This window comes from Hippocampus bargibanti, linkage group LG08, assembly GCF_051943395.1.
Source record: "Hippocampus bargibanti isolate YZ-2025 linkage group LG08, ASM5194339v1, whole genome shotgun sequence".
In the NCBI taxonomy this organism is placed as follows: Eukaryota; Metazoa; Chordata; class Actinopteri; order Syngnathiformes; family Syngnathidae; genus Hippocampus; species Hippocampus bargibanti.
In genome coordinates this window covers 1829025-1842181 of record NC_142741.1, presented here as the reverse complement: position 1 = coordinate 1842181, position 13157 = coordinate 1829025, and the positions used below count along the sequence as shown (strand labels likewise).

The 13157-nt window shown below is 38.8% G+C and overlaps 2 protein-coding genes across 6 annotated transcripts in view; one reads left to right on the top strand and one right to left on the bottom strand.

Annotated features, from left to right (window-relative positions):
* LOC148894259 (plakophilin-4-like) overlaps window positions 1–1072 on the bottom strand; it is a 49520-nt gene extending 48448 nt beyond the window's left edge. For 2 of the 4 annotated variants that reach the window (XM_089002018.1, XM_089002022.1), the window contains exons 1-2: window positions 918–1072; window positions 529–607 (exon numbers count right to left, since the gene is read on the bottom strand). In XM_089002018.1, the coding sequence (XP_088858144.1) occupies window positions 529–565 (37 nt within the window). In that variant the 5' untranslated portion in view covers window positions 566–607; window positions 918–1072. Of the gene's footprint in view, window positions 1–528; window positions 608–710; window positions 861–917 lie in introns of those variants that run through there. The other 2 variants (XM_089002019.1, XM_089002021.1) reach the window with 2 other exon arrangements.
* The window catches only part of LOC148894258 (coiled-coil domain-containing protein 148-like), a 30900-nt gene that overhangs the window by 8648 nt on the left and 9095 nt on the right, over window positions 1–13157 (top strand). Inside the window, exons 1-9 of one of the 2 annotated variants that reach the window (XM_089002025.1) lie at window positions 2097–2140; window positions 2262–2367; window positions 3340–3461; window positions 4271–4374; window positions 6737–6828; window positions 7448–7599; window positions 8628–8723; window positions 8800–8975; window positions 9916–10054. In XM_089002025.1, the coding sequence (XP_088858151.1) occupies window positions 2316–2367; window positions 3340–3461; window positions 4271–4374; window positions 6737–6828; window positions 7448–7599; window positions 8628–8723; window positions 8800–8975; window positions 9916–10054 (933 nt within the window). In that variant the 5' untranslated portion in view covers window positions 2097–2140; window positions 2262–2315. Of the gene's footprint in view, window positions 1–2096; window positions 2141–2261; window positions 2368–3339; window positions 3462–4270; window positions 4375–6736; window positions 6829–7447; window positions 7600–8627; window positions 8724–8799; window positions 8976–9915; window positions 10055–13157 lie in introns of those variants that run through there. The other variant, XM_089002026.1, reaches the window with a different exon arrangement.

The window sequence follows — 13157 nt, the reverse complement described above, 5'->3', positions numbered from 1 at the left end:
CCTTCGTAAATGGCGGATTGACCGTGCTATTACATGAGTATTTTTTTCCCCCATAACCTCAAAATGTGGACAAAGGCATTTAAAAATGTATCTTCGATGTCCCTTTCAGTTGGAAATATACAGTTGTACATGCAGCGTAATTATAGCCCATTACAGACAGATAGATGGAGAGACAGACAGAGCGATAGATTACAAACAATAATGTAACTGACCAAGGCTGGCCTCTGCATACATTTCTTATTTTGGTAGCAATACATACCTAGAAGCTATAAAACAGCCTGCCTGGGGGTGGGTGGGGGGGTGTACTCTCCTCGAAATTCTTCTATTTCCACTATATAACTTCCATAGTTTCAAGTCATGCACCCGTCTCAAAATGCAATATAAAAGACATTAAAAAAACAATACCACAGCAGTGAAAGTCATTGAATAGAAAAGATAAGCAAGTCAGGACCCCCCCCCCCCAACCCCCCCTCAGGAGCTTCACGCATTCCAGAGATTCACCCTCTCGCCTCACCACTGTCGGCTCACCTGTCTTCCTCTTCTTTGCATGACCTCCTTGCATCATGCGTTCAAATGTAAACTGCGCCAAATGTGAGCTTGGTCACCTCTACAATGTAAAAAAAAAGAAAAGGGAAAAAAACGAGGGGCCTGAAGTAGACATTTTTAACATCCCAAAGGCACATGAAGGTCTCATGAAGGTGTGGACGTACCTCTTCCGAATAGATGAGGGCATTTGCCTAAATAAATATCACTTACAAACACTCCACTACATTTTAAAACGCATAAATGACATAAATAAGTATTTCAAGACTGTTCCAAGGGACTTTAATCTCGCTTCGCGAACGCCGTGGTGCTTTCATGTCTCGCGACTTTTCTAAACTCAAAATAGTTTCAAGAGAAGACGTAAAAATAAATACCTCAGTGGAGCTGTTGAGGTTTTTTTTTTGCCAGGTGGCGGCTTTCCGCTCTACATCTGCGCTGGAAACGTCATCGCTTATTCCCAAACGTACGCGAGGAGCCCGCTCGCCTCCATAATCGAGAGACCGAGACGAATCGAAGCCCCTCCGTAAGATCCTTGCTTCCCAAACACCAGCCCAGAGCAAAACGGGGGTGGGTCGAGAAGACAGCAAATACTTGTGATTGGTTAGTATCAGACCTGAGGGGCGTAACCATAATAGATAGAGTTGTTGAATGAACCAATCGGAGTTGAAAACGTCAGTTTCCCTGGTTACCCTTTTTGTCAACTGAGACATTGGAGTATGGCAGAGAAGAATTCGACTGGGGAAAATGTGGTAACTGTTTTTTTCTAATGAAATAGCGAGCTTGGTGTGTGTACATCGTATGGGTTTGCAATCATAATATTAAAGCGTGTGACTACATTTCCATTTAAAAAATAATGTTACACTGAGTAAAGACGTTTACAGATTCAAGGGTTTGGAGTGATGATCACGGAATATATGAATCTCATCTCTAACATGATCTATGTATGGAATTTAAGACACCCAAATAAGTAGTATATGAAACCTGTCGATCTGCATCGTGTGTATGCGTCATGGTGTAATTTTATTTTGAAAATTGAGAGCAATATATCGCTGACAAAGTGTTGCATTCTTTCAATGTATATAAAAATAACACACTTTAATAATTACAATAATACATTTAATTTATAATCGCGTTTCAAAACTTCAGTGACACTTTACAGTCACAGGATAAATTTCCCTGCGGGTGAGCAGCGGCAGGGAGACACGCCAGCGTTCACTCAACCCGGAAGTAACTCACATATAAAATAGGCTTTTGATTACATGCAGCAGGATGGAATTATTCCATGAATGAATCTTTTCAATGATTGACCGGAAAAGACAACCATGAAGTCAATCATACACAAAAACGAGAGTACATAATAGTGTCGTAAAATGGTACAACAAAAAGTCAATTTCTATCAGTTCGTAACATGAAGCAGCATTTCTAAAACGTTGCATTTTTACCACTAGGTGCGCGCTTCTTTCAAACTTCCGCGTTAGTTCCGCCTCTCTCGCGCACACCAGTGACGTCATCCACAGTTGACGATTATTTTCCTTTAAACGTCAAAACCACCTGCTTTTCTACACAAACCGTTTGTCACTTATTTACCTTTAGACAGGTAGCCATTACATCTGTACTTTTTTTTCACCATAGGAATGTTCTTTTAGCTTTATTTTGACAAATGCTGATTTATATATATAGTTTATGACTAACAGTTGTATTTTTTTTTTCTTTTACAGATCATTTATATGTACGCTTGATTGAAAAAAATCGAGCTAACTAACACCTGTGAAATGAATGCAGGAGGTCAAGCATTTATCACCAGCTACAGACCAGAAGATTTGGGTGAGGGATTACAATTGGTGTGAAATCTGAGCTGAATGGAATTCCACTAAGTGTCCTCTACGTGGTTTTGATGCTTCTTTCTGTCCTACTCTGTTTTTTTTTTTTTGTTTTTTTTCGCTTAACTTTCTGCCATTCTGCTGAACTGCAAACACAAAAGTCTTGACATTGCGATTTTGCTCCGCCTGCTGGGCAAAATATTCTGCAGTGCATCATATGAACCGTGACCTTTGTCATTTGTCTTTTTTGTGGGTTTTACATGACAGTAATGTTAGTAGTATGAGTATTATTAGTCGTAGTATTAGTATCATTATTATTAGTATTATTAGTATTATTAGTATTATTATAAAAGTATATATTATAAAAGTTGTAGTTCGCCTAATATTAGTAGTATGAGTATTATTAGTCGTAGTATTAGTATCATTATTATTAGTATTATTAGTATTATTAGTATTATTAGTCCTTTTATTAGATTAAAGTGTCCTTGAAAATTTTGAAAGGCGCTTAGAAGTAACATGTATTCTTATTATTATTATTATTATTAGTAGTAGTAGTAGTAGTAGTATTAGTAGAAAGCAAAAGTAGTATTCGTAGTATTAGTGGTACAAGTATTAGTAGTAAAAGTATTAGTATTATTAGTAGCGTCTTCTACAAACCAAAAACAGTCATGTTATATTCATGATATTGTCAATCATCATTGCTTTTTTGATTGTTGCTGTACCGATGACCATTTTGTGTTTGGGAGCCTTCTATTGAGCGAGTTGATTGTTCTGTAGCCACTAGGGGACATAAGTCTTCTTGTGCCGGTCCCAAGCCCGGATAAATACAGAAGGTTGTGTCAGGAACCTAAAAGCTTGGCCAAAACAAACGTGTGAATCAAACCTCTAAAGATGGAAGACACTGATTTGCAGTGGCAACCCCTAGAAGCGTAATGGCGACAGGAAAAGAAGAAGTAATGTATTTTCCTCCGCGCAGACAAACTGACAACGCAACTGAAGAATGGCCTGTACAAATCAAGCTACAAGCAGACGGAATATGATAAAGTCCAAGCCTTGCTTGATGCCAAACGACTGGAAACTGCTGCCATTGGAAAAAGGGTAAAGTCAGTATTTGCCGTTAAGTTTTGCAGCAATTCTGAAATGCAATAATTTGCATCTCTGAAATCATCTTTCGTCTTTAAAATGAATGGAAATGCCACTAATCCGTTCCAGCGTCACTTAAAAACTCAACCCAATTTTTAGAATGTGCTTTTAATTATGAAGAAATTAGCACCTACGCGACTCATTTTCTGTTCAACGGACATTGTCCTATTCATGGTTATGTATTGGTAAGATCCGGTCATTTTTATCGTTCTTCACAGGGGGATAAAGAATACATGTACACATTTACATATTTGTTTATGTGTGCTGCTAATAGGTGTTGAAATATTGATTACCGTATTTTCTGGTGTACATGGCGCACACAAAAGACAACCCTGTGTGCGCCTTATATTCCGTGGACCTTATACACTAGAAAATACGGTAGCGAGATATTTTTTTTCAAGTACATGTCTTAGTTTTATTTTTAGTTTGCTGGGTAAGCGTCAACTAGGGAGTAGCACTAAACAGCTTGAAGCCACTCTTTGAATTATTTATTTCCTCGCTATCTGCCAAACTGCTGCTTGTTGTCAAGTGAGTTCACCGCCACTAAAATTGCAGGTCATCTGCAAAAAAAAAATGTATACATGTATCTCAAAGTACCACATTATTAGATAAAGTTGTCATTGTGATATGTAGGTTTTTGTGTCTGGTTGTTTTTACACATATGTAAAAAAAAAAAAAGTCATATTCATCTTTGCTACCTATTAGCTATCTGTTAGCTACCTGGTGTGGTAGCTAACAGATAGCTAATCGTTTTTCTCTCACAGGTTCGGAGGACGCGATGTGTAGCCAAGGAAATAAAGGAGTGCGACATATTACGCCAGCACAGGCTAGTGTGGAGCAGAGAGTGCCCTCGGCTGCAAAAAGCAGAGTAAGAGAGAGTCATTATTTTCTTCCTTTTTTTGTGCACTTCCTTCTCTGCGACTACACTGAACAGCCATTCCATTTAAGCCCCCCCCCCCCCCGACGGGGATCCCTGTCCAACCGAAATAAGGTCGGAGAAAAGGAGGTGTAGGCAAATGTGGTCGAATGGGGAGTCGCAAGGAAGATAAATTCAAATGAGGAACATTCGACAGTTAACTAACTAACTAGCTAGATAGCCATATAATAATAAATAGCCATATAAATAGCTAGCTAGCTAGACAGATAGCGAATCGATAGCAAATGGATAGCAAATAGATAGCCAGCTAGCTAATAGATAGCAAATATATTGCCAGCTAGGTATCTAGCTAACAGATAGAAAATGGACAGCAAATAGATAGGTAGCTAATAGAAAGCAAAAAGATAGCAAGCTAGGTAGCTAGCTAATAGATAGAAAATGGATAGCAAATAGGTAGCTATCTAGATAGATAGCAAATGGATAGCAAACAGAGAGCCAACTAGGAAGCTAGCTAATAGATAGTAAATATATTACCAGCTAGGTAGCTAGCTAATAGATAGAAAATGGATAGCAAATAGATAGATAGATAGTTAAACAGATAGCAAATAGACAGCAAACGGATAACCAGTTAGGTAGGTAGCTAGCTAGCTAGACAGCAAATAGATAGCAAATGGATAGCAAATAGATAGCCAGCTAGCTAATAGATAGCAAATATATTGCCAGTTAGGTATCTAGCTAACAGATAGAAAATGGACAGCAAATAGATAGGTAGCTAATAGAAAGCAAAAAGATAGCAAGCTAGGTAGCTAGCTAATAGATAGAAAATGGATAGCAAATAGGTAGCTATCTAGATAGATAGCAAATAGAGAGCCAACTAGGAAGCTAGCTAATAGATAGTAAATATATTACCAGCTAGGTAGCTAGCTAATAGATAGAAAATGGATAGCAAATAGATATATAGATAGTTAAACAGATAGCAAATAGACAGCAAACGGATAACCAGCTAGGTAGGTAGGTAGCTAGCTAGCTAGACAGCAAATAGATAGCAAATGGATAGCAAATAGATAGCCAGCTAGCTAATAGATAGCAAATATATTGCCAGCTAGGTATCTAGCTAACAGATAGAAAATGGACAGCAAATAGATAGGTAGCTAATAGAAAGCAAAAAGATAGCAAGCTAGGTAGCTAGCTAATAGATAGAAAATGGATAGCAAATAGGTAGCTATCTAGATAGATAGCAAATGAATAGCAAATAGAGAGCCAACTAGGAAGCTAGCTAATAGATAGTAAATATATTACCAGCTAATAGATAGAAAATGGATAGCAAATAGATAGATAGATAGTTAGTTAAACAGATAGCAAACGGATAACCAGCAAGGTAGACAGCAAATAGATAGCAAATGGATAGCAAATGGATAGCAAATAGATAGCCAGCTATGTAGCTAGCTAAATAGCAAATAGTTAGCCAGTTAAGTGGCCGAGTGGGAGAGAATGAGTGCAGGGGGGGGGCTTTAGAAGGGTAGCGAATACATAAAATGGAGGATTAAAAAAAACGTGCTTAGCGGAGTGAGAAAGGCAGAAGAGACCCCGAGGTGCAGTCGGTCTGTTTGCCTGCGTAATGTCGAAGCCACCCAAGGTTAATGACGTTCTAGCGTGCTAGCACCATCGTCGCTAATGAGCACGGTTGTGGCGACGTGCGTCTGACACGTTGGCCTGGTCATGTACGATAAGATGATTTTCTATTTATTGAAAAGTGCCTCGTTAAAACCCAGAACAGCTAATTGCTATACCGCTTATCGAGGCATGTGGATTGGATTTGGATTAGCTTTTATTAGTCTCGCTGAGGAGAAATGGACATTTCACAGCTGCAAAGTGATGAAAGGAAGAGGAAAGGTAAGGAAGAAGTAGAAAAACAAAATACAGGAGCTGCTGTAAAGGCAGCCACTCTCATGGCGCCATTTTAAAGTGAAAAAAACAAAATAATATGACAACACAAAAACGCAGTCATTCAATCTTCAGCGTTTTCTGCGACCTCTTTGTGACATGAAGTAGTTTTAGTTCAAAGAGGAGAGGATCAAAGCATCTTTTTCACCAGTGGATCAGGGACATCATGGTTGAAATATACACGTCTGCTACAAGCTAAATGTTGAAAGCAAACATGAAGCTGTAGCGTCCATTGACGAAAAGAGATTGTGTCACAATTTCTGTCCCACGTAAATCCGCTTCAATTCCAAACCGCGATCGTCCTACATATTCATCGGCCGATTGAATATTTAATTTTAAAAAAAATCAAGGCCCTAATAATCCACCGCGCTGCCTCACTTCACCGTTGCTTCATCCACTTGGCAAATAGGGTGAAGGCCGAGAGTGAAATGCGCGACTTCATCGAGAACATCAGGCCACTCAGCATAGAAGACACCGCCATCTTTGCTCTCAAAGATTACGGTGAGCAACAGGAAGCATTGAGTGGTACAGTGATACTTTGGCTTACGAACTTTTCGGTTTACGTTAAATTTATGAAAATTTTACCTTGGCATACGAAATATTTTTCGGGATACAACGAGTGAAATTTGGACTTGTTTCAACTTTGGTAGATCAAAGGCAGAGTGTGCACTGCAAGGTTAAAATATCCCATCAATCAGGCTCCACAAATAACCCGCACAAGCCATCTGTACACTTGATGCAAAAAGTTAGCAAATGATGAGGAACTAGGTAAAATTATCGCAGAGAAAGCACCTCCAAGGGATCATTTAATATACAGGACAGCTTATTTCTTTAATTATAATACCATAGCACAATTATTATACATAAAATAAGGTATATTGTGTGTCGTTTTAAGGCTTGGAAAAAAAAATCATGAAAAAAATTACGTTTTATGGGGACCTGGCAACGGATTATTCTTATTTTAATGGTTTCCTATGGGAAATTGTTTTTTGGGATACACACTTTTCGCCTTACACACTCTGGGAACTAATTAAGTTCGTAAACCAAGGTATCACTGTACTCGAACAGAGTCTCACAACCACTCATACTCAAGAGGAGTCTTTCCTCGCCTTGTGTTTAGAAGTGTTCCTCGAGAGGGACCGCAAGGCGTTCGTCATGGGCACGGTGGCGCCGCTTCATCAGCTGAAGGAGGATTTGTGCTTCAGGTTGGAGCAGGAACAAGATGGGGAAATCAGCAACGCTCACGCAAACCGGGAACAAGTGCGACATCAGGTGTGTGTAAGTGTGTGTCAGATAAATAAATACATCCGACTTACGACCATGTTCCGTTCCGACCAAACGGTCATAAGTCAAAATGGTCGTTAGTCAAAATCAATTCAAAATGTTGAATAGAGACTCGTAGGCTAAATGACTCGCAAACTCCCCCTCTTAAAATGTTAAAAATAGGGTCTGGAGGTCATGGTCGTAAGTATGGGCGGTCGTAAGTCGAGCCGGTCGTAAGTCGGATGTTACCTGTACATTCATACATAAATACATAAATAAAAAATTAAACACAATAAAAAAATAAAGAATTTATAGAAATAAAAAAATAAAGAATTAAAAATTTAAAAATACAAAATAAAAAAATAAAAATTTAGAAGATTAGAAAATTCGAAGATTTGAAAATTAGAAATATATTGCATTTAACATGTATTTTTTTTATTTAAAATGAAAAATTATATTAAATGATTCAATACGACCTGCGAGAAAGCTAGTATTTTATCACAAATCATGAGATGAGGAATATCCCATATGCCGCAACACTCTGGTTAATAATAATAATAATAATAATAATAATAATAATAATAATAATAATAATAATAATAATAATAATAATAATAATAATAATACATTTCATTTCTAAGCACCTTTCAAAACTCTCAAGGTCACTTTACAGTCATAGGATCAGTTTTTCCGTGGGTGAACAGCGGTAGCCACACGCACCAGCGTTCAGTCAACCCGGATGTTACTAAAACAGATAGAAAGCTAGCTAGCAAGCTAATAGATAGCCAACAGATAGCTAGCTAATAGATAGCTAAGATTGTTGACATTGATGTTGCCCAATCACTTTTTTTAGAACAGGCTACTTATGTTGTAGATGGAGGTGCTTGCTACCTGGTGCCCACAGTCACTATCTTTGGCTCAACTAGCTAGCTAGCTAATAGATAACTAGCCATCTAATGCCGCTTTTCTGCTGGTTTCCATGAAAAAAAAACATTTATATAAACTGCGTTGTAACTTTGAAATGTTTTTTCTTCCAGGTTAATTTTGTGAAAGATCAGCAAGATATCATCACGGCCAAACTTCAAGATGAGTACAGTGATCTACAAGAAGAAATTACAGACCTCGCCTTAGAGGTATGCCCCCACCTTATCGGTAGCGTGCCGATGCAAGTATGCAATTCCTGAAGGATGATCAACATTGCTCACACAGAAATATCTTCCAACCTTGGATACCTTGGTGGGAGACAACATTCCCGACGAAGTTTTGGAATCGGATTGCCCTTACCCGGAATTGAAGGAGTCACTGATCCAGGCCTTCCACTCATTGTCAGACCACCACCACACTCGCCTGCGATGTCTTCAAGATCACCTGAAACGAACAGACAAGTAAGGGAGGTGGTTTAAACATTAAAGAGACAGGCAGACGACCGAGAGTGATAAAATAGATAGAAAACAGTGACATTTGGACTCGTTTCAACTTTGATATTTCAAAAGCAGAGTGTAGACTGCAAGGTTAAAATATCCCATCAATCAGGCTCCACAAACACCGTGAGGGTTGCAGTCGTCATGTTAGCGTCGCGTTGTGACTAAATTCCGCCGTTGTTATTATTATTAGCTATATATTAGCTAGCTAGCTTTCTATCTATTTGAGTTACTTCCGGGTTGAGTGAACGCTGGTGCGTATGGCTGCCGCTGCTCACCCACAGAGAAATTTATCCTGTGACTGTAAAGTGTAGAGTGTAGACTGCAAGATTAAAGTATCCCATCAATCAGGCGCCACAAATACCCCGCACAAGCCATCTGTACACTTGATGCAAAACGCTATCAACCCAGCTAAACAGAACACAATTGATGAGGAACAAGGTAAAATTATCGCTGAGAAAGCACCTCCAAGGGATCATTCCTCAAGATGGTGAAAGAAGAAGGTTACGTTCCTCATCAAGTGTTTAATGCTGAGGAAACCGGCCACTCCATTCCATCAGGCCATTAACGACCATCACAAAGGTCAATAAAACAACTTTATTATACAGTACAGTTTATTTCTTTAATTATAATACCATAGCACATTTATTATACATAAATAAGGTATATTTTGTGTCGTTTTGAGGCTTAGAAAATTAGAACATTATGTTTTATGGGGACCTGGGAACGGATTATTCTCATTTTAATGCTGTCCTATGGGAAATTTATTTTTGGTTTACACACTTTTCGCCTTACACACTCTGTCTGGGAACCAATTAGGTTCGTAAGCCAAGGTATCACTGTATTTGAAATGTGTGCAATCATTGAAATTGTCTTCACATTTTTAATTCGGGCTTTGTTTCAGATATTGCGGCTGGTGTCCGGACGACCACTTTCGTTTCCATTTCACCTTGTCGCAGTACACTCAAGACATACCCAACAACCGGGCGCTGTGCTTGCATATGCTTCAAAGGGTCTTCCCGGAGAAAGTCAAGCATGACCTGGTAATAAGCACCGAATTCAAATCAAATTTAAGCCTATTAATTCATTCACTGCCAGACATGTGCAAAAATGTGTCCACTCCAGTGCCAGGGTTTTTGTCATTGCCACACAAAGCCACAGAATATTGTGTTTTAGGACTACATAAACATTCAATGCAGCGTAACCCGCGACCCAACATGTCAGAGTGATACGTTGGCTTACGAACTTTATTGGTTCCCAGAGTGTGTGAGGCAAAAAGTGTGTATCCCAAAAATGTATTTCCTATAGGAAACCATTAAAGTGAGAATAATCCGTTCCCAGGTGCCCATAAAACATAATTTTGTACTTTTTAATTTTTTAAAAATGTAAGCCTTAAAAATACACAAAATTCCTTATTTTATGTATAATAAATGTGTTATGGTATTATAATTAAAGAAATAAACTGCACCGTATAATAAAGTGGTTTTATTTACCTTTGTGATGGTCGTTGATGGCTTGATGGATTGGAGTGACCGGTTTCATCAGCATTCAACACTTGATGAGGAACATAGCCTTCTTCTTTCACCATCTTGATGGTGTTTTCTCTGCCATAATTTTACCTTGTTCCTCATCAATTGTGTTCTGTTTAGATGGGCTGATAGCTTTTTGCATCAAGTGTACAGATGGCTTGTGAGGGTTGTTTGTGGAGCCTGATTGATGGGAATTTTAACCTTGCAGTCTACACTCTGCCTTTGATCAAAGTCCAAATTTCACTGTTTTCTATCCATTTTCTCACTCTCTCTCTGCCTGTCTCTTTAATGTTTAAACCACCTCCCCTCACTGCTGCGACCAATCACGTGGCTTTAACTGACGACTGGGGGCGGGGAATAGAGGACCAAAACAAGCCGGCTGCCATTTTCTTGTTCGGCGAACGGGCTCGTTCGCCAACGACACATCACTCATTGTGGCAGCTCCGTGTGTATCACGAAAAATAGTTCGTACGCCAAGGTAAAATGTTCATAAATTTAACGTTCAGAAACCGAAAAGTTCGTAAGCTAAGGGGTTCGTAAACCGACGTATCACTGCACATATTTAGTCCCAGCATGCTGCCACCAGGTAATGGAAGCGGAGTTGCTTCCTGTCAAGGCTTAGTGTCACCATGACAACAGTCTTTGCCGCTGTCTCTCAACACGAAGCCGGCGACCTCCTCGTATCACGTTTGTCAGATTCTGAGCTCAGCCCGTGGGGTGATGCAAGGATGAAAATGGCCGTTATCTTTCTAGGAAAGAAAGCCGTGGCGTTTGTCATTATTGATGGGTCTCGTCTGCCATATTTACGATATTAGCCAGGTGCGGATTATCTTGCTGGCAAAGTCCTATTTTATCATTCCGCCATCGCTGAAGTCAGCGCTCCGATTGAGACCTGCCTAATTTTGAAGTGAACAGAGCAAACTACAATGATACCTCGGCTTATGAACGTAAAATGTAGCAGATTTGGTTTTCTACTTGTGTTGCGCCACTTTTTATGTGCGGAAAAAGTCAATTGCTTCAAGGCCAACTAATCATGCTAATTTTTAGCTCGTCCATTGCGTTTCCCACTATGTGTTACTAGTAAAACATCAAGTATTTTTTTCCAGAAGGTAAAATGTATCTGATTTTTTTGTCTACTTGTGTTGCACCACCTTTTGTGTGAGGAAAAAAAAACTCATTTGCTAAATAGGCCAATTAATCATGCTAATTTTTAGCTTGTCCATTGCATTTTCTAGCATGTGTTACTAGTAAAATATATAAACTATTTTTTTCTGAACGTAAAATGTAGCAGATTTTTTTTCTACTTGTGTTGCGCCACCTTTTGTGTGAGAAAAAAAACTATTGCCTGCAGGCCAACTAATCATGCTAATTTTTAGCTCGTACATTGCATTTTCCGTCATGTGTTACTAGTAAAAGATATCAAGTGTTTTTCTCCAGAAGGTAAAATGTATCTGATTTTTTGTCTACTTGTGTTGCGCCACCTTTTGTATGAGGAAAACTCAATTGCTTAAAGGCCAACTAATCATGCTAATTTTTAGCTCGTCCATTGCGTTTCCCATCATGTGTTACTAGTAAAACAAGTATTTTTTTCCAGAAGGTAAAATGTATCTGATTTTTTTGTCTACTTGTGTTGCGCCACCTTTTGTGTGAGGAAAAAAACTCATTTGGTAAATAGGCCAATTAATCATGCTAATTTTTAGCTTGTCCATTGCATTTTCTAGCATGTGTTACTCGTAAAATATATAAACTATTTTTTTCCGAACGTAAAATGTTGCAGATTTTTTTTCTACTTGTGTTGCGCCACCTTTTGTGTGAGAAAAAAAACTATTGCCTACAGGCCAACTAATCAGGCTAATTTTTAGCTCGTACATTGCATTTGACCTCATGTGTTACTAGTAAGACATCAAGTTTTTTTTTCCAGAAGATAAAATGTATCAATTTTTTTGTCTACTTGTGTTGCGCCACTTTTTGTGTGAGAAAAAAAAAAATATTGCCTGCAGGCCAACTAATCATGCTAATTTTTAGCTCATACATTGCATTTTCCGTCATGTGTTACTAGTAAAAGATTTTTTTTTCCAGAAGGTAAAATGTATCTGAATTTTTTGTCTACTTGTGTGGCGCCACCTTTTGTGTGAGGAAAAAAAAACTCCATTGCTGAATAGGCCAATTAATCATGCTTATTTTTAGCCCATTGGCTGGATTTCTCACCATTTGTTACTATTAAAATAGGGCAAAGTTTTGGGCTCATTTAAAAAACCCAATGCTGTCGGGGGGGCGGGGCACAAGTTTGACACTTTTCTACATTAATGAACATGATTTGCCTCACAGCCTCTGGCTCTTGTATTCCGTTGGCTTTGCTCATTTTCAGTAAAGTCGGTCAGCCGTCTAATGCCTTCCCACCATCAGTTAGCCGCTATTAGCCCAGAGATGAATATCATTCCCTGTGTTCCGCAAAAGCGGCCAAGTGATGCACTGCTGACACAATGATGAATAGCACGCGTCGGCCCTCACACGGAAAACAAGTGCTTTTCTTCAAGACCTTTCACAGCCAGGAAAGAGAGTGAGGGGGTGACGACGACTTTTTTTGGTCATTATTGTTGTTGTTTTTTTTTTTTTT